The sequence below is a fragment of the Pelophylax lessonae genome (genome assembly GCF_965119305.1).
Source record: "Pelophylax lessonae genome assembly, chromosome: 7".
In the NCBI taxonomy this organism is placed as follows: Eukaryota; Metazoa; Chordata; class Amphibia; order Anura; family Ranidae; genus Pelophylax; species Pelophylax lessonae.
Genome location: NC_138774.1, coordinates 294,548,719 through 294,576,218, shown reverse-complemented (window position 1 = coordinate 294,576,218; position 27,500 = coordinate 294,548,719). Strand labels below are relative to the sequence as shown.

Here is a 27,500-nt window from a genome sequence, read left to right as displayed (position 1 = left end):
AATGCCATCTCTGAATGCACAACACATCAAAAATTGAAGCAGATGGGCTACAGCAACAGAAGACCACACTGGGTGCTTCTCAAGTCAGCTAAGAACGGGAAACTGAGGCTACAATTTGCACCGGCTCACCAAATTGGACAATAGAAGATTGGAAAAACGTTGCCTGGTCTGATGAGTCTCCATTTTAGCTGCCACATTCAGATGGTAGGGTCAGAATTTGGCCTAAACATGAAAGCATGGATCCATCCTACCTTGTATCAACGGTTCAGGCTGGTGGTGGTGTAATGGTGAGGGGGATATTTTCTTGGCACACTTTGAGCCCCTTAGCACCAATTGAGCATGGTTTAAACACCACGGCCTACCGGAGTATTGTTGCTGACCATGTCCATCCCTTTATGACTACAGTGTCCCCATCTTCTGATGGCTCCTTCCAGCAGGATAATGCACCATGTCACAAAGCTCCAATCATCTCACCACTGGTTTCTTCACCATGACAATGAGGTCACTGTCCTCCAATGGCCTCCACACTCACCAGATCAGGTCACTGTACTCCAATGGCCTCCACACTCACCAGATCAGGACACTTTCCTCCAATGGCCTCCACACTCACCAGATCAGGTCACTGTACTCCAATGGCCTCCACACTCACCAGATCAGGTCATTGTCCTCCAATGGCCTCCAGACTCACCAGATCAGGTCACTGTCCTCCAATGGCCTCCACACTCACCAGATCAGGTCCCTGTACTCCAATGGCCTCCACACTCACCAGATCCAGTCACTGTATTCCAATGGCCTCCACACTCACCAGACCCAGTCATTGTAATCAGAAGGCCTCCACACTCACCAGATCAGGTCACTGTTCTCCAATGGCCTCCACACTCACCAGATCAGGTCCCTGTACTGCAATGGCCTCCACACTCACCAGATCCAGTCACTGTATTCCAATGGCCTCCACACTCACCAGACCCAGTCATTGTAATCAGATGGCCTCCACACTCACCAGATCAGGTCACTGTCCTCCAATGGCCTCCACACTCACCAGATCAGGTCACTGTACTCCAATGGCCTCCACACTCACCAGATCAGGTCACTGTCCTCCATTGGACTCCACACTCACCATATCAGGTCACTGTCCTCCAATGGCCTCCACACTCACCACATCTCATCCAATAGAGCACCTTTGGGATGTGGTGGAATGGTAGATTGGCATCATGGATGTGCAGCCAACAAATCTGCAGCAACTGCGTGATGCCATCATGTCACTATGGAGCAAAATCTCTGAGGAAAGTTTCCATCACCTTGTTGTATCTCTGCCACCAAGAATGAAGGCAAAAGGAGGTCCAACCCGCTACTAGCAAGGGGGACCTAATAAAGTGGCCGGTGAGTGTATGAGTATTCTGGAAGGCAGCAGGAAAGGAACAGCTAGATCTTTTTTGCTTCCACATTGTATTCCAGAGTAAATAATAATGAAACAAAAATCTCTGTTGTAAAAGTCACTTTTTATGTTGACAGATAGGGAGAATGAGTTTTTTGCATCTCTGCTCATCATCCTAGAGGTTGACGTGTTTCACATTAAGTCGCTTCCTCAGGACCTTCTACCTTGGCTGCCAAGAGATATATCCTATTCAAAAAATTAAAAAACTTAGATATACGGTGTGCAAAGGTCTTGTGTGTTTCAAACCACAGTATGTAATGCCCATAGCGTGACTTACACATCCACTCAAGAGGCTCAGTAACAATGGCCGAATGACTTGTAAGGAAACAGTTGACAGGGTGCAGAGTATAGTGTTTACTTGACAATAAACCAGACTGGCCTATAATAATATTGGGGTACTGAATTAAATGCCCTATGCAAGGTTCCCCACGAAATAGCATTACTCAGCCCAAAAGGTATTGGTAGGAGGGATGATAAGGTGATAGTATCTGTAGCACCCTCCTAGGTAGGTGCTAGTGAGGACATGGCTCGGTTTGGCAGGGGTGAGTGTAGCACCCTCCTAGGTAGGTGCTAGTGAGGACATGGCTCATTTGGCGGGGGGTGAGTGTAGCACCTCCCTAGGTAGGTGCTAGTGATGACATGGCTCGTTTGGCGAGGGGTGAGTGTAGCACCTTCCTAGGTAGGTGCTATTGAGGACATGGCTCGTTTGGCGGGGGGTGAGTGTAGCACCTTCCTAGGTAGGTGCTATTGAGGACATGGCTCGTTTGGCGGGGGGTGAGTGTAGCACCTTCCTAGGTAGGTGCTATTGAGGACATGGCTCGTTTGGCGGGGGGTGAGTGTAGCACCTTCCTAGGTAGGTGCTATTGAGGACATGGCTCGTTTGGCAGGGGGTGAGTGTAGCACCTTCCTAGGTAGGTGCTATTAAGGACATGGCTCGTTTGGCGGGGGAGGTGAGTGTAGCACCTTCCTAGGTAGGTGCTATTGAGGACATGGCTCGTTTGGCGGGGGGGTGAGTGTAGCACCCTCCTAGGTAGGTGCTATTGAGGACATGGCTCGTTTGGCAGGGGGTGAGTGTAGCACCTTCCTAGGTAGGTGCTATTAAGGACATGGCTCGTTTGGCGGGGGGGGGGGGGTGAGTGTAGCACCTTCCTAGGTAGGTGCTATTGAGGACATGGCTCGTTTGGCGGGGGGGTGAGTGTAGCACCTTCCTAGGTAGGTGCTATTGAGGACATGGCTCGTTTGGCAGGGGGTAAGTATAGCACCCTCCTAGGTAGGTGCTAGTGAGGACATGGCTCGGTTTGGCAGGGGGTAAGTGTAGCACCTTCCTAGGTAGGTGCTAGTGAGGACATGGCTTGTTTGACGGGGGGGTGAGTTGAGCACCCTCCTAGGTAGGTTCTAGTGAGAGAGAGTATAGTTTTGAGCTCTGTCTGCTTACCAGAAGACCCGCAGGTAAATCAACATTGTTCTCTGCCTACCAGAGAGCAGGATCTGTTAGTGAGGTCTGCTCATTGTGCTCAGCATGCGATTCATTCTATCTAGAGAGTGTTTCACACTGGTCCAATAGGGAGGCATGTTGAACAGTGGGAGGAAACCTGACCAATGGGTGCATGGGCTTTTGATATAGTCCTGATGATTGGCAGAGGGCAGGGTGCCTTGGTGCATGTTGGGATACTGTATAAAAGCCAGAAGAACATGAGCTGGGGGGTCTTTAGTTGGGGAGCGGAGTCCCAGAGAGAGGGGGCGGCTGCCTCCTCCTCTGTAGAGGTGCCATGGGCCTCAGAGGGTCGTTCTGAGGGCCGGAGGAGTGTTCGGGAGGAGCTGAACCCAGAGGTCAAGGGAAGCTGACTGAGAGGGGAGACACTGGAGGTCCTGTTTCTGCAGTATCATGAGTACAGGAACTCGTGTCAAGGGCCCTGACCTGAGGGGGACTACCCCTGCTCCTAGGATAGTCAGTGGACGGGTGTCAGCTGAAAGGGGATGCTAGTGAGAGTGTCCTGAAGATAAGATATCAATCACCAAGTCATCTTATCAGAGAGTAGAGAGAGCAAGATACTTAACCCCATCTACACTTGTGGCAGTGCTGATTAACAGCCTGGCTGTTCCTAAGTCAGCGGTGGCCCGTCCATTGGGGGCGCAGGGGTGCCGCCCCCCCCCTATCCATGCGTCCGGCCCCCTAATCTACATGCAGGGCGCCGGACGCATGGATTCCAATGGGGGTTTTTTTTTTTTAAGCATGTGACTAGAGCCAGAGGCTCTAATAGGCTTCAAAAAAGGGTAGGCTCGGGGCGCAGAGCACTGCGCCCTGAGTTCACCCAGTTGTGCGACAATAGCGAATAAATATTCGCTATTGTCACATAGATTCTCCTCCTGGCCAATCAGGAAGCGGTCCATGTCCCCAATTCAACTAGGTATTTTGCAGCTGTGGTGACAACTCTGCACATGCTCCGTTTTCAGTGAGTTTCTTTGCCTATCACATCTGAAGAGCCCATGTGACTATAGAGCAGGGTTTCTCAACCAGGGTTCTCTGGAACCCTAGGGGTTCCTCCTGAGGTTGGAAAAAAGGGGGAGATAGAGAGCAGAAGGATCAACCAGGTTTTTTTGCAGAAAGCAAATCTCATAGTGACTGAGTGAGTATGAACAGCATGTAATACACCATTTATTAATTGTTTTTTATGATGTTGTTGTGGGTTTAGTGACATTTTAAGTGTTGCCTTAAACGTACACATATCTACATAAAGTGTATTTTTTGCTTGGTTTTAAAGCTTATTTATAACATTATTTACTGATTTATTTTAAATGTATCTCTAAATATGTTGAAAAAAAAGACAGTTTCTCTTATGCTGTTTATACTGTATTATAGCATTTTATGTTTATTTGTGCTGAATCATATCTTCCTGTATACTGTCCAATGCATCCATGGATTCATCGTCATCACTCTCATCTTCATCTCTGATGTTAACCATCGACATCCGTTTCCATCATGTTTGTGTTTCAGAATGGATGGCATGTCGGGGAGGTAGGTCTTCTCTGCTATTTCAGAAACAGCTGCAGCTAGAGTTAAGTTGCCAATGATAGTACCTAATGTCAAGCTAAAGCCACCTATAGACAAGAGATGGAGGTTGGCCATGAACGTACAACCTGGGGTCACTGGTGTATGTTGGTTTTGTGCTACCCTAGACAAGACTAAAATTGCCCCCCCCCCTATTTAAATTTGTCCCGCTCCTTCCTGTGTAAGATCCACCCCTTCATCTGTAAACTCCACCCTTTACTCTTTAGGCTCTTCAGTGGGGGGGGGGGGTGAGAGAGAGAGCTGGGTGAGGGAGAGAAGGGAGTGAGAGAGCGAGAGAGGCGGTGAAGGGGGAGTGGTGGGCGGGAGAGAGAGAGAGCTGGATAATAGGGGGGTGAGAGAAGGAGAGGGGGAAGAGAGGGGGATGCGAGAAAGAGATCTGGGTGAGAGAGAGGGGGGAGAGAGAGATGGGGTTGAGAGAGAGAGCTGGGTGAGGGAGAGAAGAGAGAGGGAGAGGGGAAAAAGGTGGGAGAGAGAGAGAGGGGGAGTGAGGGGGGAGTGGTGGGGGAGAGAGAGAGAGCGAGCTGGATAATAGGTGGTGAGAGAAGGAGAGATCTCGGTGAGAGAGAGAGAGATGGGGGTGAGAGAGAGAGTGGGGGTGAAAGAGAGTGGGGGTGAGAGGGAGGAGAGGGATAGGGGAAAGAGGTGGGGGAGAGAGGTGGGGGAGAGAGAGAGGGAGGTGAGAGGGGGGGAAGAGGTGGGTGGGAAGAGGTGGGGGAGAGAGGGGGGGGTTGAGAGAGAAGGAAGCTCACCTATCCCCCCATTCTACACCAGGAGGTTCTCCTATCCCTCCCCCCCTCCCAAAAAAAAAACAACAACTGTGTGTAGCGAGGCTGCCGAGGCATGATCACAGCCCATAACTCCGACCTACTCTGCCAAGTGAGCTACTTCCGGGATCGGAGGCTGCAGTCACTGCCGCCTCCTGCTTCTGCTTTGTTCCCCTGTCACCGAACGGTCAGTCTGTGGCCACCCCTGGTGTCACACTTCAGGCGGGTGTCATCCAGTGTAGTGTAGTGTCCCTTCTGTCTGGGGGGGGCGGCGCCACCCCCCTAAAAAAATGCCGCCCAGGGCAAAAGCCTTGTTTGCCTCGCAGTAGATACGCCCCTGCCCAGGTCACTGAATCACACTAAAGTATAGCAAAAAAACGTGCATTGCATTAATGCAACGTTTCTCAACCTTTTTTCAGTCGTGGCTTTTTGTAAAGGTATGCAAAATCTGGAGGAACCCCAGTCTGAACCGTAAAAAATCATAAATGTTACGTAATAATGGGAAACTTGAGCCTGGGACAATGCACACAACCACCTTGATGGAATTGATGCCACATCAAAAGCCTCCCTTCACATCAGAAGTACCCCATCACATCAGAAGCCATCCTTCACATTGGAGGTCCCCCATCACATCAGAAGCCATCCTTCACATTGGAGGTCCCCCATCACATCAGAAGCCATCCTTCACATTGGAGGTCCCCCATCACATCAGAAGCCATCCTTCACATTGGAGGTCCCCATCATGTCAGAAGTTGCCATCTCAAGTCAGGGTCTCCCCTTTACATCAGAGGTCCCCCATCACACCAGAGATGCCCCTATACATCAGAGGCCCCCAATACATGAGTCTCCTCATCGCATTAGAGTCCTCCCATCACAGAACCCCCATCCCCAGCACACAGTCCCCCCATCAAAGAGCCTCCAATCACACAGTCCCCCATCAAAGAGTACCCCAACCACCCCAATCCTTCCGTCACAGAGCCCCCTATTAAAACAGTGACATCTTCACATCAGAGCCCTACCTCCAGCAGTGTGGCAGAGGGCAGGAGGTGAAGAAGGTCTGGAGGAGGGCCGCTGTCTTCTCTCCCGAATGCTGGATCCTGAATGCCACGTGCCCTGAATCAGACTCATATGTTGCCATGTTGTGGGTGAGTTGGCTGCCATCATCATAGCAATGAATGATACCATGTGTCCTAGCCCTGGAGTGTCATTGGTTGTTATTGGTGGTTATGGTGCTGGCAGCTGGCCCACCAGCACCATGGCAACTCATGAGGTTGATCCAGAGCAAACTTGGTCCTGTGCTCGTGGCACCATGAGGGAGCCCAGATGGCACTACAGGGTGCCGCGGCACCTTGCTTAGGAAACTGACCTTAATGTTCTAAAAATCAGATGACACAATATTTGGCAACGCGACACATGACCCATACCAAGGTACATTGTCTGGTGCAATGGGGTGCTATTCAAAATGAATGGCACTGCAATGGATATGCAATTAGAAAAGGAAATGGCCGCAAAACCACCAGGAGACTTGAATGAAGCAAAATAATACTTTATTCGTACATGTCCAAGTACAAGGTACAGCAGAAGGGGAATGGTAAATGCATTTCACACATGCTCAGCGTACTTGTTCACTACAAAATATACATCAGGGAACCTTTATTTAAATAGACCCCCCATAGGGCTCACACCCATACCTAATTGGTTAACTGATTGTCTCCATACTGACACATGTAGAATTGCATGATAAAAACAACAATATATGTATACAAATAATCTCAACATATCAAAAAAGATCTTACGGAGGGGATACAACAGTAGAATTACTCGTAGAAGTGCGTGAGGTCCCACTCATGATTTAAGCCAAGAGGGATCCAAGTTTTAGGAGACTAATTGTTATACATAATTCCAATAAAGGTGGACTTGTTGTCATGGGATTTGATACCAATAGACAGTAAGCTGAAAGACAGTTTTTATGGCACCTTTCCACTGCAAGTACCGGCTCGGCTCCACTCAGCACTGCTTGGCCCAGCTCGGCTGAGTTTGCTTTTCCACTGCGTGGTACGAGTCGGCACCTTTCAGCACTGTATAGGCTCTACTTGGCTCGGTTTGCTTTTCCACTCTTGTAGTACTTAGTAGTAAGTGGGTGGGATTACAACGATTCTCTGACCAATCAGTGGCTAGTAGTGACAAACAATCAATGCTACATGCAAAGGATTGTGGGATATGGTATCGGTACGGCCTGCTTGGAACCCCAACCGAGGTGGTACTGTTTAAAGAGGTTGTAAACTCAGTTAAATTATTTTTATTTTTTTTCAAGCTGAAAGAGAAACACATAATGAGCTAGTATGCATCGCATACTAACTCATTATGAAATACTTACCTTAGTACGAGCCCCGCCGTGCCGCCGCTTAACTCTATGATGGGCGACATGTCCAGTCGCCCGTCTTCCGTGATCGTGGCATCCGGCCATCTGATTGTCCAGAGCCGCAGTGACGTCACTCGCGCGCGCGGGAGCCGACAGTCACGGCACGGGTCTCTGAAGAAACGGCACTAGCGGCCGTCCTTCAGAGTGCATGCGCCAGTGACGTCACTGGCTGCATGTAAGGTAAATATCTCCTAAACAGTACATGTTTAAGAGATATTTACAGTACCTATAGGTAAGCCTTATTATATAGGCTTAGTGTCAGAGGAGGGTTTACTTCCTCTTTAAGTGAGACGTACTGAGCCGTACCATGTATTGAAAAGCGCTGCTGTACCAAACCGTTCTAACCCGTACCATGCAGTGGAAAAGCGCCAAACTGAGCCAAACCGATCCGTACCATGCAGTGGAAAAGCGCCTTAACAACCACACATACCAGTTAGATTAGGAAGTGACCCCACTAAGAAATATAAAATGACCCTTAAGACACTTGTGGAGGAGGGAGTCAAACTGGGTATATTTGATAAAAAAAAAAACTGCAGAGGATTTAATTCCCAGTTATCCTGTCACTCCCACTTTTTATCATCTCCCCAAAAATGCACAAGGGGTTAAATCCATTACATGGGAGGCCTATCATATCTGGTATAGGGTCTCTAAATGAAAAACTGGGTCAATGGCTGGATAGACAATTGCAACCATTAGTAACCACGCTTCCCAGCTATTTGAAGGACAGTAATCATCTTCTAAAAGTTGTATACTGGGAAGATAATTTTATGTGGGTTACTTGTAACGTTGCAAGTATTTATTCATCTATTCCTGTAACGCTCCTGCGTTTCATGTATGGTGTGGATTTTCAGCTGCAGAAATATTCCACTTCAGTAGTCATGTAAGAGAGATGCTGAGATACCATTCCCAACCTCAATGACTCATCATGTGTGGAAGGTCTTAATTCAGCTAGTAAATACACACACTCAACAAGCTGGTTCCTAGAGTGGCTTTATGTATGTAGTAACACAGTGATGAAGATTTAAGAGACAGGTTGAGTGGAGGTGGTAGGTGACAGACACTTGAAGGTAAGACAGTAGCAGATGGATGCAGGTAGGTTTAGCAATCATGTATGGTAGCAGATGACAGAGTAGCAGGTGGACATACAAGAGAGATCAACCCAGTGCAGGAATAAGTAGCAGTAGTCTTAAGAGCTAGCAATCTAGATATGCAGATGTGATAAATAGTCTTTACTATGCAGAGCTAGATAGTGTAAGCTTAGTATAAGTTTATAGAGGGTTCCCCTGCGGGGTACTTAGCACTAATAGCAATACAGCCGAAGGTTGGTTCAGGAGGAGCGGATGATCCGGAAGCGGGATACAGGGATCAGCGCAGCGAGGTTCCGTCAGCGAGGTATGCTTGCAAGTACGAAAGCTTCAAGCCAAGTTAGCATCCAGGTAAGGGTGTTTGAACGAACACATTTGAGTGAGAACCGGCGATTTAAATAGCCATCTAGTCCGGCGCTGAGTGATGACAGCTTCAGTCTTAAAGGTGTATGCGCACCTTTCCAAAAGAGAATGGTGGGGCGCATACACTTGTAAAAAGAGTAATTTAGGGTACCAAAGGTTTCCCGGAACATTACAATTCCTTACAATTTAGCCATCCAATCAGTTAATTTCCATTTGGAACATTATACGGAATTCGCGAAGGAGATTCGTCTGGATGTTTTGGAATATCTGTTGACTTACAATGTTTTTACGTTTAATGGCGTTTACCATTCCCGTTCTGCTGTACCTTCTACTTGGGCATTTACAAATAAAGAATTAATTTGCTTCATTCAAGTTTCCCGGTGGTGTGCGGCCGTTTCCGTTGCTAATTGCATTATCTGCGGTGGCGAGCCGAGGCCAGGCACCCAGGACGGATTGAGGATACAGACTCACCTGAGCGGTGTATACTTCTCTTCGATATTCACTGCAATGCATATAACATGTAGGCACATGTTGTGGTCGTGCACCTGGGTTTAGGCACTCATCACCGCAACGCAGTAGTCTAAATGGGCCCTTAAACTCCAGAGGCATAAATGGGCCCTTGAACTCCAGAGGCTTAAATGGGCCCTTAAACTCCAGAGGCTTAAATGGGCCCTTGAACTCCAGTTGCTGCTCTCATTTGCTATTTAATCAACCACTGTGACCTTTGTCTAGTATCTTTGCAAAAGAAATTTCCAAGAAAATCACCCCATTTCATTTCATTCTATTGAAGGACCCAACCTCAAACATTACCCCAGCTGTGGTTTTTATGATTCACCAGATTGGAATCCTAGACAGTAATTGTATTCATTTGTTTCCTTTCCTGGCCTGCGGGAGTTGGGACCGCTCTGAGCCATAAGAGTCTTGTCTGCAGTTGTAAATAAGCTATTAGCAGACAGAGGCCAAGCTCTTGTCCGGCTTCGGCAAGCCTTTATCTAAAGCCAGCACACGCGCATTATGCATTTAGCACCACTTGCAATCTGGAGCCGCAGAGCTCCTAAAGCCAGTAACATAAAATTTGCTAAATTCTGCCACTGAACACCTCTTTATGGAAGAGAAACCTTACAAATCTAGGAGTGTTCATCCCTTGCTGCCCAGTGGTCCCTTCCACCTGCCCAGTGGTCCCTTCCACCTCCCATGTCACGTACCCGTATGAGGGTGACCTCCTTCACAATTCCTGTACGAGCACCCCTGGAAGTTGAGACTGCTAGAGCAATGGAAGGGCTCTGGTGCCAGGAAGCTGGAACTGCGGACTTGAACCTGGTAGTGCTGATGTCAGACAAGTAGAAGCACAGTGATGAGGGCTCCTCGGCTTCACCCAGACCAGTAAAGAGCAGAGCCAAGTCACAAGCCGAGTTCAGTTACAGATGAGCAGGAGGGCACCAGATCAAGGTCAGAGATGAGCAGAGGTTGACAACATGCAGGCAGTGCGGTACAGAATCAACAGGCAAAATCTTGGTCAAGAGTAAAAGCCAAGGTTGGTAACACAGGTAGACAGCACACATAAACAGGTAGGTGTAATCCAGAGGCAGGTCAGACAAAAGCAGGGTCCCCAGCAGAGTCCAGCAGGATTCAGGATCAAGTATAACAGAGATACAAGCTGAAAGACCATCCATCAATCATCCCATGCAGTATTTAGGTTTAAATGGTCTACTAGGTGCCCGTGCCGTGCCTGTTACTCTAAAGGGAGGAACATTTTTCATATGTTTATTACTAAGAGGCTGTGTGAGATTGCGACATTGTCTTTATATTATTGTATTAGGCACACTAGACTGAGAATATACAACTTCCTCACATATATATTGATTCATACAGTAGATAATAGTAATTTAACTGGCCTGCTTCTATATTGTTAAAGACTTTTTGTTAGCGTATTCAAGCCACTTCTTCAGTTCTAATGGAAAGCATCAAGGATCTTTAACAAACATCCCATCCCTGTGTCCTTATAAAGCCCAGCAATACACTGAGATAGAAGCCTGTACATCCAAAAGACCCAAGACCGAAACACAAAAAAAGACCCAAAACCCAACAACAAGCAAGAGCCAACACCCAAATGCAAGCAAAGACCCAAAACCCAACAACAAGAAAAGACCCAAACCCAACAACAAAGACCCAAACCCAACAACAAGCCAAGACCCAGCACCCAACAACAAGCAAAGATCCAACACCCAACAACAAGCAAAGACCCAGCACCCAACAACAAGCAAAGACCCAGCACCCAACAACAAGCAAAGACCCAGCACCCAACAACAAGCAAAGACCCAGCACCCAACAAGAAGCAAAGACCCAAAACCTAACAACAAGCAAAGACCCAAAACCTAACAACAAGCAAAGACCCAAAACCTAACAACAAGCAAAGACCCAAAACCTAACAACAAGCAAAGACCCAAAAACAAGCAAAGACCCAACACCCTAACGCAAGCAGTGACGCAAACACAAGCAAAGACCAAACCCAAGCAAAGACCCAAAACCCAAGCACAAGCAAGACCCAAAACCCAACAACAAGCAAGACCCAAAACCCAACAACAAGCAAGACCCAAAACCCAACAACAATCAAAGACCCAAAACCCAACAACAAGCAAAGATCCAAAACCCAACAACAAGCAAAGACCCAAAACCCAACAACAATCAAAGACCCAAAACCCAACAACAATCAAAGACCCAAAACCCAACAACAATCAAAGACCCAAAACCCAACAACAAGCAAAGACCCAAAACCCAACAACAAGCAAGACCCAAAACCCAACAACAAGCAAAGACCCAAAACCCAACAACAAGCAAAGACCCAAAACCCAACAACAAGCAAAGACCCAAAACCCAACAACAATCAAAGACCCAAAACCCAACAACAAGCAAAGACCCAAAACCCAACAACAATCAAAGACCCAAAACCCAAGCACAAGCAAAGACCCAAAACCCAAGCACAAGCAAGACCCAAAACCCAACAACAAGCAAAGACCCAAAACCCAACAACAAGCAAAGACCCAAAACCCAACAACAAGCAAAGACCCAAAACCCAACAACAAGCAAAGATCCAACACCCAACAACAAGAAGACCCAACACCGAACAACAATCAAAGACCCAAAACCCAATAACAAGCAAAGACCCAAAACCCAACAACAAGCAAAGACCCAAAAACAAGCAAAGATCCAACGAAACACTTGCAAAGACCAAACACCCAAACACAAGAGTGAGGAATGCAAAGACCCATAACTTGGGGAGACAAAACACCTTCTTGCAAAACAATGGATCGCCCAACATAGGAGGGAAAATTCTGCAGGTCAAGCAGTTTTGTTACACCTTAAGGGAAAGGAATTTTTTTTTTTTGACATTGAGGTGCACATTTTGGACAGGGAGTACAACTGTTCTCAAGAGGCCATCTATGTCAGACTGGAACAACCATCCCAAAACAGGGGTGGGGGCCTTCATCACCATCTTCCATTTACTGCTGTTTTAACATCTCTGCCAGCAATTGCCACCTTGTGAATGGAGGGATGAATACCTACTGTATGCAGACTTCCTACCATCAAGGATGAGATGATGTAACTAGAACAGAGGGATTTCACAACTTTTACACCTCCCATGATGTTCTTGGACTATAAACATCTGCCTTGACACATTTCATGATGATTGGATGAAGGTGTTTGTGTTTCCTGTGTGAATATAGATACTGGGGTATCTTCCTGACACTCATTAGAACTAAAGAAGTGGCTTGGAGAATCTAAAAAATGCCTTCAACATTACAGAACAAGTCCAGATGAATGTGAGCAACTACTGCTAGATATACCATGACCTGGGTGAATAAGAACCCTCACAAACAGTGGTCACAGCATAGCTAGTAGTAATTTTCCACATTCAACTGGACTTGTTCTGTAATGTTGGAGACATTTTGTAGCTTCTCCAAGCCACTTCTTCAGTTTCAATGAGTGTCAGGAAGATACCCCAAAAAATACCCCTATAAGATGTTGGGGTATCTTCCTGACAGTCGTTAGAAGTGGCTTGGCTTGGGTTGGGTTGGAAAATGTCCCCCTATTGGGTTGAAAAATACCCCTATAAGATGTTGGGGTATCTTCCTGACATTCGTTAGAACTGGCTTGGCTTGGGTTGGGTTGGAAAATGTCTATAACATTACAGAACAATTCCAGATGAAGTGACCAATTACTACTAGATATACCATGACCTGGATACAGGAGAACCTTCATCGACACATTTTTTCATATCTCTATATATATTTTCATTCTCATACATGTTGTCTAAAACCGTAATCTTGCAACGTTTTTTCTAGAGTTCAGAAGACAGTTCCCGAATCTCCATCACCTTCTTCCGACTCTTCCGTGTCATGCGCTTGGTGAAACTTTTGAGTAAAGGGGAAGGTATTCGAACACTGCTGTGGACCTTTATTAAGTCCTTCCAGGTGAGGTGGTGAAGGTTGAAACCCGATGACCAACTTTAAAGTGCTAATGTGACACTAAACTCTGATTTAGGGCTGGGTTCACACTGTGTGTGGAGCGGCTCGCAGCAGGGGGTCTGGTGCGTCCCTATTCACCCTTTTTTGGTCCAAATTCGGCCTGGATTTTTGGCTGAATTCAGACCAGAAACGCATCAGAAGATGCACAGGACCCTTCTACAAACTGCTCCACAACCGTCCCGGAGCTGTGTGAACTGGCTCCATTGAGAGCTGGTCACAGTCTTCTAACATGGGAATTGAATGCGGGAAAACCCTCATCCAATTCGCACCAGTGTGAACCCAGCCTCCAGACCTGGACATCAATTTTATTTGGGTACAGCGTCGCAGCACCGTGCAATTGTCCGTTAAAGTAAAGCAGTGCAGAATCGCAAAAAACGGCCTGCTCATGAAGGGGGTAAATCTTACGGTCCAGAATTGGTTAATGGAAAAACACCTTTGGGATGAATTAGAGCGGAGACTGCGAGCCAGGCCTTCTCCCCAACAGCAGTGCCTGACCTCACAAATGCGCTTCTGGAAGAATGGTCAAACATTCCCATAGACACACTCCTAAACCTTGTGGCCTTCCCAGAAGAGTTGAAGCTGTTATAGCTGCAAAGGTTGGGCCAACTCAATATTGAACCCTACGGAAGTAAGACTGGGATGCCATTAAAGTTCATGTGCGTGTAAAGGCAGGCGTCCCAATACTTTTGGTAATAAGGCAGGTGCTAGTGAGAGAATATAGTTTTTGGCTCTATCTGCCTATCAGAGGAGCTGCAGGTAAATCTATATTGCTTTCTGTCTACCAGAGAGCAGGATCTGTTAGTGAGGTCTGCTCAGGTCCAACTTCTTTGGACGACCATTGCGAGGCCTGTTCTGAGTGGAACCTGTCCTGGTAAACTGCTGTATGGTCTTGGCCACCGTGCTGCAGCTCAGTTTCAGGGTCTTGGCAATCTTCTTATAGCCTAGGCCATCTTTATGTAGAGCAACAATTCTTTTTTTCAGATCCTCAGAGAGTTCTTTGCCATGAGGTGTCATGTTGAACTTCCAGTGACCAGTATGAGAGAGTGAGAGCGATAACACCAAATTTAACACACCTGCTCCCCATTCACACCTGAGACCTTGTAACACTAACGAGTCACATGACACCGGGGAGGGAAAATGGCTAATTGGGCCCAATTTGGACATTTTGACTTAGGGGTGTACTCACTTTTGTTGCTAGCGGTTTTTACATTAATGGCTGTGTGTTGAGTTATTTTGAGGGGACAGTAAATTTATACAAAGATTACATCTATTGTGATCAGAAGTAAAGGATATTTGCAACAACAATTGGATTGCATCTTCTATTATTTGATATACAAAGTATAATATATATATATATATATAGTGTGTGTGTGATTCTGCAGAGAACGGCCGGCCTGTAGCAGTATATCTGCTATGGGGCAGTCAGGGAGTGGATACAGTGATCATCACTGGTCATAGTTGGTCACAAAGAAGGTGACTGCCATGCTTTGGGGGGGGGGGGGGGGGGGGGGTTGTGAGGGATCTGCCGGGGTCTAGTATTAGATGTGCGGAGGACGACATTTGCTAGATATGGGCTGTAATTCCTCTAATCTGTTTTATAAAGAATTGTACAAAACGTTCTGAAGATCTCTTGCTTGTTTCTTCCTCCTGCAGGCGTTGCCATATGTCGCTCTCCTGATTGCCATGATATTTTTTATCTACGCCGTCATCGGCATGCAGGTGAGTCAGTCGGCCTTTGCGTGAGCCTCAGATCTCCATTCACATCCTCGGTGTGTGATCTCACATCTCCGGCTTTGTTCTTCCGTACAGACGTTCGGCAAAATCGCCATGCAGGACGGAACGCAGATCAACCGCAACAACAACTTTCAGACCTTCCCCCAGGCTGTGCTGCTGCTCTTCAGGTACCCTCCCCTCTCCGCCGCGTGATAGCGAATAAAGGGCAAGAGAAATGCCGCCGATAGTTCCTCGTAAAAGTCTGGGGATCAGCGATCTCTTCATCCTTCATAAAAGTATTAGGCCCCTTTCACACTTGTGCGATTTCTCATGCGACTTTGGACCCCAAAGTCGCATGACAAGTCGGACCCCATGTTTCCCAATGAGTAACGTTCATATCTGCGATATTTAAAGCCGCAGAGACTTTAAATGCTTCTGGACCAGAAGGTTTTACCCCTTAACCGCTTCCGGACCACCCGCCGCAGTTATACTATGGCAGGCGGCCCCTCCTGTGCAAACCGACGTAGGTATACATTGGTCGCGCGCCTGCAGCTAGGGGGCGAATGCGCACCGCCAGCGGGGACTCCGATGCACGGGGCAGGCTGTTCCGACTGCCGCCTGACACCCACGATCGCTCCCCGCTGAGAGAGAAGAACGGTCAGCTGTGTTTACAATGACAGTGGCAGGGAAGGGGTTAACACTGTGGGTGATCAATGGGTTAAATGTGTACCTAGGGACGTGTTTATAACTGTGGGGGGGCGTGGCTTGTGAAATGACCACAGAGAAGGGGTTAACACCAGGGGCAATCAAAGGGTTACATGTGTGCCTAGGGAGTGCTTACTAACTGTGTGGGGGGATGGACTAACTAGATGAACACAGAGATCCGTGTTCCTAAATAGGATCCCTGTGTTCATCTCTGACAGAACGGCGGTCTGCCTTGTTTACATCGGCAGACTGGCATTAGGGAGTGATCGTGGGTGGCCAGCGGACATCGCTTCCGCCGGACCCGCTGATTGGCTCCTCTTGTGGCCAATCAGCGTGCGCGCGCCTCCGCCCCCCACTGGCTATTGCACGAAACAACGTACAGGTACATTGTTTCGCGCATTAGAGCCGGCCTGCCGCAGTGTGCAGCAGCTGGTTGGCAAGTGGGTAAAGTAGTTCCTGCACTACTTTGGTCAGATTTTCATGCGACTTGAGGGTCATAGACTTCAGCCCCCGTTCACACCGGTGCGACTTGTCATGCGATATGACAGGTCCAAAATTGCATGACAAGTCGCACCCTATTGTCGGCAACGGAACTGTTCAAATCGGTCCGGCACAGCAAACTCGCACCGATTAGAACAGTTCCATTGCCGACAACAGGGTGCGACTTGTCGTGCAATTTTGGACCTGTCATCAGGGGCGGACTGACAACTCATGGGGCCCCCGGGCAATGGGGCCCCCTGTGTCCCCATCCACACTCAAGCCACACCCACTCAAAGCCCCACCTATATATTGCATCGCATGACAAGTCACACCGGTGTTCCTGCACTATTTTTTGCAATTTTTAGGTGTGACTTACACATAGACATCCATGCATGAAGTCACACAGATGCCAGCCAAGTCGCACTGAGCTGCAGGCTTTGAAATCGCGTGACTTCTCTGTCTTTCCTAGGTGTGCCACGGGGGAGGCCTGGCAGGAGATTATGTTGGCCAGTTTGCCCGGCAAGAGATGCGACAGCGAATCTGACTTTGGCCCGGAGGAAGAGTTCACCTGCGGGAGCAACTTCGCCATCGTCTATTTCATCAGCTTCTTCATGCTCTGCGCCTTTCTGGTAAGTAGAGATCGCCAGCTGCTATGTTTTTTCATACATACGGTATACTGGAATTTTTTTTTTTTTTTCTTCAGTGACTTATAGACTCGGTTCACACTAGAGCGACTTTTCAGCCTGACAAGTCGCGGTTCATTGACTGCTACAGGGCCTGTTCTAATAGGAGTAACACAAGTCGCTCCGACTTCGAAAAAGGGTCCTGTACTACTTCGGGCGACCTCGGAGCGACTTGCATAGACTTCCATTATGTGAAGTCCGTGCAAGTCGCTCCGAAGTCGCGGTGCACGGGACTGCACAAGTCGCCCCCAAAGTAGTACAGAGTCGTGCCGCCCCAGTGTGAACCGACTCATAGCCGGGCTGTGATTGTATGGTGGTGATAGTATGGTGGGCAATCCGACACTAACTGACACTTTGTTGGAACCAGTAACACTAATATAGTGATCAGTGCTAAAAAATATGCACTGACATTGTACTAATGACACTGGCTGGGAAGGGGTTAAACATCTAGGGGCAATCAAAGGGTTAACTGTGTGCCTAGCCAGTGTTTATGTATACTATGTGTGGTGCTTTTACTAAGGGAAGTGCTTTGCAGGCAAACAAAATCCAACAAATCCCCGCTCACAGGACGGAGCTCTGTATTATTTATATAGGCGGAGCTCCGTCCTTTGTCTCTCCTCGCTGATCAGCGGGTGCCGGCGGTCATCCATTGGCCGGCACTCCCTGATTGGCTTGTGCTGTGACTTATCACAGCACAGCTGGCACCCCGGGCGCCCCCTACCATGCTTTGCCGGGTCCCATGCTAGGTGCATTAGGGACAATATATAGACAGTGTTTTTTATTTATTAATATATATATATATTTATATAATATATATTTCTCTAGCGCTCGTTGACAGACGTAGTCCTCGGTGATACACCACCTTCGGGTTATGTTGCCTCCACAGGAGCAGGACTAGACAGGAAATTAAAAAGCTCTGGCCACACCCTAGGGGCAGTCCCAGAGGGTATATCCTCTCTCTCTCTGCCTCAGCAAATCAGTTATTTTCTGTCTAGTTAGGAGTAAGGACCTAGATGCCTTGCTGGGATCTTAGGTCCTGGCAAGAATTTTTTTCTTAAAGGATTTTTAGACAGCTTTTTTTCTCCAGTGTTCCTGTGAGATCTTCAAGCAAGAAAGCTGAACTGGGCGACGGGCTGGATGTTGAGATCCGGTGGTCACCCCAGTTCAGCCTACGAGCGCGTGCAGGCCATAGTTCCGCGCTGGGTCGGCCGCGACAAAGTCCCATTAAAGGACCCGCGAGTTAAACGTCTCGCTGAAACGCCAAAGACCATGAGTCACGGCGTCCGTATTGGTCGACAGCCCTCCCGCCCCGGTGGAGAGGGGTACTGTCAGGAGTTGGTGCCCGCCTGGTTCCGGTATGGTGAGTAGTATGTTCCCCCTTTTTCCCTGACGGGTTTTGTGGTGAACGCGGGCCCCTCTCTGTATGGTAAGAAAGAGTCCTTTCTATCCTATAACATGTCACAGATCCTCCTACTTTGAGTGTGATTTTATGTGTGCAAAAAGCCAGGAGGCTTGGTTTGGGAGCTAACAATCTAATTGTATACATGTTTAAAAGATGTAATCTGTGGCATTCTGGGAATCTTATGGGTTAAGTATAAGCTACCTACCAGTCAGAAGCCACGGACATGTAGACTGCCTTCCAAATCAGATCTCCAGCTATAAGCAGGCCTTCCGAACGGCCATGCGGTCCGCCAGGGCCGGTACCGCCAACCACGCCATATCCCCATGCAGAGAGAGTGTTGTGTGCCCTGCAGCACACCGCTATTCAGTACAGGCCGCCGCCATTTTTTTTGCTGGATCGCACGAGCCGCCATTTTGGCGTAGCCTCGTGTCTTCAGCATGGGGGCGGCCATGTTTGAGGTGATCCAAACACCTCGTGGAGCTTGGGGGAGGCGCCGGAAGGCGTGCAGAGGGGCGGAGCCGCGTCCTTTCTTCCTGGGCAACCAGCCAAAAGACTTCCTGTTTGTCTAAGACAGCGCTGTAAGCTGTTGCAGTTAAACTCTGAGCATCAAGTGGTGAGCCTGGGGGTCTATCTCTCTCTCTCTCGATCGATAGGGATCCCTAGCAGGTAACACTAAGGGGCTTTTTGTGGCGCTGGGGGTCAGAAAAAAAAAAAAAAAAAAGTTTTTTCTTTACTTTTGAATTATATTATCCAGGAAGTGACTGGAATAATCATGGACCCTGCCACACATATTCCCCCACCTGTTTCCCTCGAGGGGGCCACGGGACCCGCCGGTGCACAGAGTATAGAGTCATTTACAGCAATTTTGGAGTCTATGGTGGCTCGGGTGGAGGCGGCCTGTCAGGGACGGGGGTCAAGGAAGCGACCCCCGCCTACCCCTATACTATCTGACACCTCTGACTCTGATTCAGAGATGGTCACTGCAGCTGCAGGTCCCTCTGCAAGGGCTGTTATCCCAGGTAAAGCCCCCTCAGACAGTGAGGAGGACGTTCCTTCTCCCGCTATAATTCAGGAAGAAGCATTGGTGGACGCACTAGTTGTGGCAGTGCAGGAAACCTTAAAACTTGAGGCTTTACCGGCAGAGGCAACTGAAACAGAGATGCCTTTTGGTACTAATAAGCCCATCAAGACGGCGAAGGCTTTTCCTGTACCTAAATGTTTTGGAAATCAGATTAAAGGAGAATGGGAGCATTCTAAGCGTACCTTTACTATTTCCAAGCGTATTGCTAGACGCTATCCGTTTGAGGAATCCATCATTAAGAAATGGACGGTACCACCAGTGGTGGATCCACCTATTTCCAGGCTGAATAAAGCCACGGTTATTCCAGTGGAGGACACTTCGTCCTTTAAGGATCCGGTGGATCGAAAGATGGAAGCAGAGTCCCGCACCATCTTCTCTCTGATAGGGTCAGCATTTAGACCAGTAATTGTTATTGGTCTAGTTTCCCAGACACTTACGGAATGGGCGAAAATGGTACGCCAAGATCTTAGGGGAAAAGATATTCCCCAGGAGACATCTGATTTGATGGAACAGATTATACAAGGGCTACGGTTTATCTGTGACGCAGCCTTGGACACTACTCCCTTATTAGGGCATGCATCTAAGTTAGCGGTGATCCTCAGACGTGTGCTGTGGTTAAAATGCTGGTCAGCTGACCTAGGTTCCAAAAAGACCTTGACCAATCTCCCTTTTCAAGGGAATCGTCTATTTGGGGCCAACCTAGATGAAATCATTAAGGATGCCACTGGGGGCAAGAGCACTTTTTTGCCACAGGCTGCTAAAGCTAAGGGACCTCGCAACAAGCGAGGACCTTTCTTTACCGCCCATAAAGGGCGCCCGGCTGGTACTAGCGGGAAAGGCAAGACTCCTCCAGGAGGGTTCAAGAAGGGCTGGTCGGACAAGCAAAGGACCAACCCAGCCAAACCCGAAGCAAAGGAGTACACAGCCTGAAGGTGCGCCCCCACCCGGTTTCAGGGTGGGGGGACGTTTTCACCGGTATTCAGGACATTAGATCGAGCATCAACCACTACTACCGGTGCGATTCTTCCCTTTCAACATTTAAGTACTACAGGAAGCGGTAGTTACCGTTCCCTGAATAGATCTTTCCCTTTACCTTTTCCTAAGATTAGTCCCGATACCTCACAGGAATCGGATCTGGTTGACCAGATAGGCCAAGTAGCCTCTAGTCGGGTGACTTCGGTCCCTGAGGTTCAACCAGAAAAGATCACCTTTCCTGATAACTATCAGGTATCTGATAAATGTGTGGGAACAGAAAACGACCAGACTTTCTCGGATGGTCGGGGCCAGATAGCTCTAGGGACGCCTGGTTCAGATCCAATCAGCGCCAGTGGTCCTAGAAATTCTAGGCTGGCCTCCTCAAGCCGGCCTGGCCGACTTGGACATGTTAGTCGCAGACGTTCCGTGGGAACTTCGTCTCAGGGAGTGTCTGTGGTCTCAAGGACCAATTTACCATCATGCTTTACAGTCGCTGGGTTTAATGGCCTGGCCATTGAGACCCAAGTACTGAAGGACAGAGGTTTGTCTACTTCAGTCATTCCTACCCTTATTAAAGCAAGGAAAGCGACTTCCAGCAAAGTCTATTATCACACATGGAAGACTTATATTGCGTGGTGCGAATCTTTAGGATTTCCTCCACGTACCTATTCGGTGTCTCGAATATTGGCCTTTTTGCAACAAGGGGTTGAGCAGAAGCTAGCCTTGAGCACCATCAAGGGTCAAGTTTCAGCATTAGCAATCTTCTTTCAGAAGCCTTTAGCTACCAAATCCTTGGTGCGGAATTTCATCCAGGGGGTGCGGCACCTGGCTCCTCCAGTCCGCGCGCCCTTACCGCCCTGGGATCTTAATTTGGTTTTGTCGGTTCTACAGAAACCTCCCTTTGAAAACATCAGGGAGATTCCCTTGCTTACTTTATCCCAGAAGGTGGCCTTCTTGGTGGCTATTACTTCTGCTCGCAGGGTGTCAGAACTGGCTGCATTATCATGCCAGTCCCCATACCTAGTGATTCATAGGGATAAGGTAGTACTTCATCCTAAGCCATCTTTTCTTCCTAAGGTGGTTTCAGATTTTCATCTGAATGAAGATATTGTACTACCTTCCTTGTGTCCTCAGCCCAAGCATCATCGGGAACATGCGTTGCATTCCTTAGATGTGGTTCGGGCAATCAGGGTATACCTGAAAGCTACGGAATCTTTCCGTAAGACGGATTCACTTTTTGTGATCACGGATGGCCCCAGAAAGGGTTTGCCTGCATCTGCCGCGACCATTGCCAAATGGATTAGACAAACGGTGGTACAGGCTTATTCTATTAAGGGTCAGAGTCCTCCGTTCCCTGTTAGGGCGCACTCCACTCGAGCGCTCAGTACTTCCTGGGCCTTTCGCCATCAGGCGTCAGTGGTCCAGGTATGTAAGGCGGCCACTTGGTCGTCGGTACATACCTTTACAAAATTCTATAAAATTGATGTGACGGCATCGGCGGATGCCTCATTTGGCCGCAAGGTTTTGCAGGCCGCAATTTGAGGAGACCGGTGGTCTACCTCGAGGGTTTTTTTCTGTTTGAAAAAAAAAAAAAAAAAAAAAAGAAATTTTTTTTTTTTTTTCTCTTTTTTGTTGAGTCTCATCATTAAGGATGAGCATTGTAAACTTCTAGTTGGCACCGGTTGGGCCTTCTAGATTGGGATTTGATTTCATTTTCCCACCCCTCAGTTGTGATACTGCTCTGGGACGTCCCGAAGGTGGTGTATCACCGAGGACTACGTCTGTCAATGAGCGCTAGAGAAAAATGGATTTTTGTAAAATCTTACCGTAAAATCCTTTTCTCTTAGCTCATTGACAGACGTAGTCCCCGCCCCTCTGTTTTTTGAGTTGGGTTAAAATCTCTAAAGACTGCTTTTTCACATAACTGATTTGCTGAGGCAGAGAGAGAGAGGATATACCCTCTGGGACTGCCCCTAGGGTGTGGCCAGAGCTTTTTAATTTCCTGTCTAGTCCTGCTCCTGTGGAGGCAACATAACCCGAAGGTGGTGTATCACCGAGGACTACGTCTGTCAATGAGCTAAGAGAAAAGGATTTTACGGTAAGATTTTACAAAAATCCATTTATCGTGTGTGTGTGTGTGTGTGTATATATATATATATATATATATATATGTCATTTGTTCAGTGTTGTCACATGAAAAGATAGAATAAAATATTTACAGAAATGTGAGGGGTGTACTTACTTTTGTATATATAATATAAAATATTTTATAGAGTTATATAAAATGTATATAATTAATATAATATTAATATAACATTAATAATATATTCATTATCATATATTAAATAAATAAATATATATATATATATATATATATATATATATATATATATACATATATACACACACACATATATATATATATATATATTTAAAAAAATTATATTTATAATAATATCTATAATATTTATAACATCTATATTATTATGCTTGTTGACATTTATATTATATGTATAGATATATATATATATATATATATATATATATACTCACATATATATATATATATATATATATATATAATATAAATGTCAACAAGCATAATAATATAGATGTTATAAATATTATAGATATTATTATAAATATATATTTTTTTTTTTTTTTTTAAATATAGTGTCACATAAGGCATCTCAGTGACTTATAGAAACTCTACATTCGCACCTCCTTTACATATAATCCCGGTAGCGTGTCTAATATGTTTATTTCCTATAATTGCTAGCTCCATCTAGTGACCATAATGCTGTATTTTTCCAGTTGAGGTATTTCAGGAAAATACTGCATTATGGCCAGTAGATGGAGCTGACGATCATAGGTAATAAACCTATTAGACATATTATGGGGATTATTTGCGACGGCTGTGTGAATGCTGGGGCATTAATAGACTGTAATGTATTTCATGTATTAGAAGCTACAATCTGCCTAAAGCATTCCGGTTTCTGTTTTGTATTCAGAACACAAAACAGTGAACAGAAATGAATTCCAGAAATCCATTATTTCACTTCTATAGAGGACAGATCATCCCTACAATACAGAACTATTTACTAAATGTACATTATATTCATACTGCATGCCTGTGTGATGGTTTTCATTTATCTCTTTGTATTTTCCATTTTCCCATTTCAGATTATTAATCTGTTTGTAGCCGTCATTATGGATAATTTTGATTATCTGACCAGAGATTGGTCCATTCTGGGCCCCCATCATTTAGATGAGTTTAAAAGGATCTGGTCTGAATATGACCCAGAGGCCAAGTGAGTATATAAAAAAATAACAATGTGATTGGGCGGGGATAAGCAAATATTGTCTAAATCCATTCATTTTTTTTTTTGGGAGGGTGCATGTGATCAGCACAGGGCCAATCAGCACTGTCCAGACAGAGGGCCAGGAGTCATGCAGCCTCAAATGACAGTCAAAGTAGAATGAAAACTCCTCCTACAAGCTTTAACAAGACATTCACTAGAAGTCATAAGAAGACTCTTCCTGAATCTCAGTGAGCTTTGTATATTTCTTCCAGATCTTCCAGTAATCCAGTGTGAGACTTCCTGTAATAAAGACCGATCACTTCTGCTCTTTCCTTGTGTAGGGTGACTGGTCTTGTCTCCACCCCCTCCTGTTGTTTTCTGTAGTGGGTGTGGCCTGCTGGGCGCCTCCTACAGCTGCTCTCTCTCCTTGTGCAGGGTGACTGGTCTCGTCTCCGCCTCCTCCTGTAGTTTTCTGTAGTAGGTGTGGCCTGCTGGGCGCCTCCTACAGCTGCTCTCTCTCCTTGTGCAGGGGGACTGGTCTCGTCTCCGCCTCCTCCTGTAGTTTTCTGTAGTAGGTGTGGCCTGCTGGGCGCCTCCTACAGCTGCTCTCTCTCCTTGTGCAGGGTGACTGGTCTCGTCTCCACCTCCTCCTGTAGTTTTCTGTAGTGGGTGTGGCCTGCTGGGCGCCTCCTTCAGCTGCTCTCTCTCCTTGTGCAGGGTGACTGGTCTCGTCTCCGCCCCCTCCTGTAGTTTTCTGTAGTGGGTGTGGCCTGCTGGGCGCCTCCTACAGCTGCTCTCTCTCCTTGTGCAGGGGGACTGGTCTCGTCTCCGCCCCCACCTGTAGTTTTCTGTAGTGGGTGTGGCCTGCTGGGCGCCTCCTACAGCTGCTCTCTCTCCTTGTGCAGGGTGACTGGTCTTGTCTCCACCCCCTCCTGTTGTTTTCTGTAGTGGGTGTGGCCTGCTGGGCGCCTCCTTCAGCTGCTCTCTCTCCTTGTGCTGGGGGACTGGTCTTGTCTCCGCCCCTCCTGTAGTTTTCTGTAGTGGGTGTGGCCTGCTGGGAGCCTCCTACAGCTGCTCTCTCTCCTTGTGCAGGGTGACTGGTCTCGTCTCCGCCCCCTCCTGTAGTTTTCTGTAGTGGGTGTGGCCTGCTGGGCGCCTCCTACAGCTGCTCTCTCTCCTTGTGCAGGGGGACTGGTCTCGTCTCCGCCCCCACCTGTAGTTTTCTGTAGTGGGTGTGGCCTGCTGGGCGCCTCCTACAGCTGCTCTCTCTCCTTGTGCAGGGTGACTGGTCTTGTCTCCACCCCCTCCTGTTGTTTTCTGTAGTGGGTGTGGCCTGCTGGGCGCCTCCTTCAGCTGCTCTCTCTCCTTGTGCAGGGGGACTGGTCTTGTCTCCGCCCCTCCTGTAGTTTTCTGTAGTGGGTGTGGCCTGCTGGGAGCCTCCTACAGCTGCTCTCTCTCCTTGTGCAGGGGGACTGGTCTCGTCTCCGCCCCCTCCTGTAGGTTTCTGCAGGCAGCCTGTAGTGGGTGTAGTTTGCTGGGCCCCTCCAACAGCTCTGCAGGTATTATCTGGGTTTGTAAAGACATCTGTTGGTGCATGCAAAATGGGTTTATATCCTTTGTGGCTATTGAGGGATATAATTAAATGAAATTTTGTGTGACTGGAGTTCAGCTTGAAAGCAAACCTCTTTGCTTTGTACCTCCTCTTCTCCTCTACTGGGATCCATCCATTTCACACCACCTTGTATTGCTGTAAAAGGTTGGCCTGACACATAATCTACATATATATAGTATTACATTATCATAAAATAAATATATATTTATATATTATATGTATGTATCTATGTATTTGTAAATAATATATATGAATTATATATATATATATATATATATATATATATATATATATATATATATATATATATATATATATATATTGCATTTTATTTACAAATAAATATTTCACATATATATTTTTATATTACATATTATAATATATAGATATATAATAATATATAAATATATATTTATTTTATCATAAAATAAATATATATTTATATATTATAATATATGTATGTATTTATGTATTTGTAAATAATATATATTTATATATATATATATATATATATACATACATACATGTATATTGCATTTTATTTACAAATAAATATTTTATATATATATTTTTATATTTATATCACTTATTGTATTTATACATATATATATATATATATATATATATATATATATATATATATACTGTATATATTAGAGGTACAATGTTTTATATAATTATGTGAATATATTACATAGAAATATTTCCTGTGATTCCTTTTATTTATTTATTTTATTTTTTTATTACTTGTTATATAGCGCCAAAATTTTACGCAGCATTTTATATATATTCTTTATATTCCCCTCAGTCCCAGCCTTGTAGTTTGCAGTCTGAGGTCCCTATCACCCATACACATACTAGGGCCAATTTAGACAGGAGCCACTTAATCTATGAGCGTATCTTTGGAGTGTGAGAGGAAATCGGTGCACCCAGAGGAAACCAATGAGAGCAAAGAGTGAACATGCAAACTCCATGCAGATAGTGATTACACATGTTTTGTGATTTATGAGGACAACTTCGTTATTATTTAGGCTGCAGCCCTCTATAGTGTAATGTAGGCATGACATTATGGGAAAAGGGCAAAGAACCCCCTTAATGGCAGTATAGGACTTTATTGGTGTAAATAAACGTGAAGTAACACAATTAAATTAAATTAAAAAGAAAACTTTAATACATATACAGGATGAAAGAGCTCATGGGTCACAGTGACTATGCAGATTATCTTTAAAAAGGTACAACTGTAATAAAACAACAATTAAATGTTGAACATCTAGCAGTAGTCGGTGTTTATGGTCTAAAGTATTCTCCGTAGACATCCGGAAAATTATGATTTTTGAAAATACATTACCACATAAATTGATATTAAATAAATGACATTATCTATGTACTTGATTTAATTTTCTGGTTCTTTTTACTTGGTACCCGGTCTCTAGCTGCTGGTTTACTATAGCAAAGTTTTTTTTATTTTGTTTTAAATAATTTTTATCATGTGCATTTTTTTTTTGCTCCCCCGTGTATTGAATAAAGTTATTTGGATAGTTTCTATTTGATTTTATATTATTTTTTGCTTCTTTTTTATTATTATTATTTTTTAATTTCCTCTTTCTTTGATCGCTTCCTCTTTAGGGGCCGTATTAAACATTTGGACGTGGTGACCTTACTACGTCGCATCCAGCCTCCCCTGGGATTCGGCAAGCTGTGCCCGCACCGCGTGGCATGTAAGGTATATATATAACAGAAAACCTGGACCTGAGATTGTCGATGAAATTTATATTATTTTAGTGCATTTGTGGATCAGACTACAAAGTCAGTGCAAATCATAAAATACATCACTGAAATACATGGATTTTATAAACTTTTTTACCTGTTGAAGGATTTTTAT

General features: G+C 46.1%; 1 protein-coding gene across 1 annotated transcript in view; it reads left to right on the top strand.

Annotated features, from left to right (window-relative positions):
- CACNA1F (calcium voltage-gated channel subunit alpha1 F) overlaps window positions 1–27,500 on the top strand; it is a 223,628-nt gene that overhangs the window by 157,788 nt on the left and 38,340 nt on the right. Inside the window, exons 33-39 of the mRNA XM_082263594.1 lie at window positions 4,431–4,451; window positions 13,483–13,611; window positions 15,319–15,384; window positions 15,475–15,566; window positions 17,033–17,192; window positions 23,888–24,015; window positions 27,245–27,341. Of these exons, the coding sequence (XP_082119720.1) occupies window positions 4,431–4,451; window positions 13,483–13,611; window positions 15,319–15,384; window positions 15,475–15,566; window positions 17,033–17,192; window positions 23,888–24,015; window positions 27,245–27,341 (693 nt within the window). The remainder of the gene's footprint in view (window positions 1–4,430; window positions 4,452–13,482; window positions 13,612–15,318; window positions 15,385–15,474; window positions 15,567–17,032; window positions 17,193–23,887; window positions 24,016–27,244; window positions 27,342–27,500) is intronic.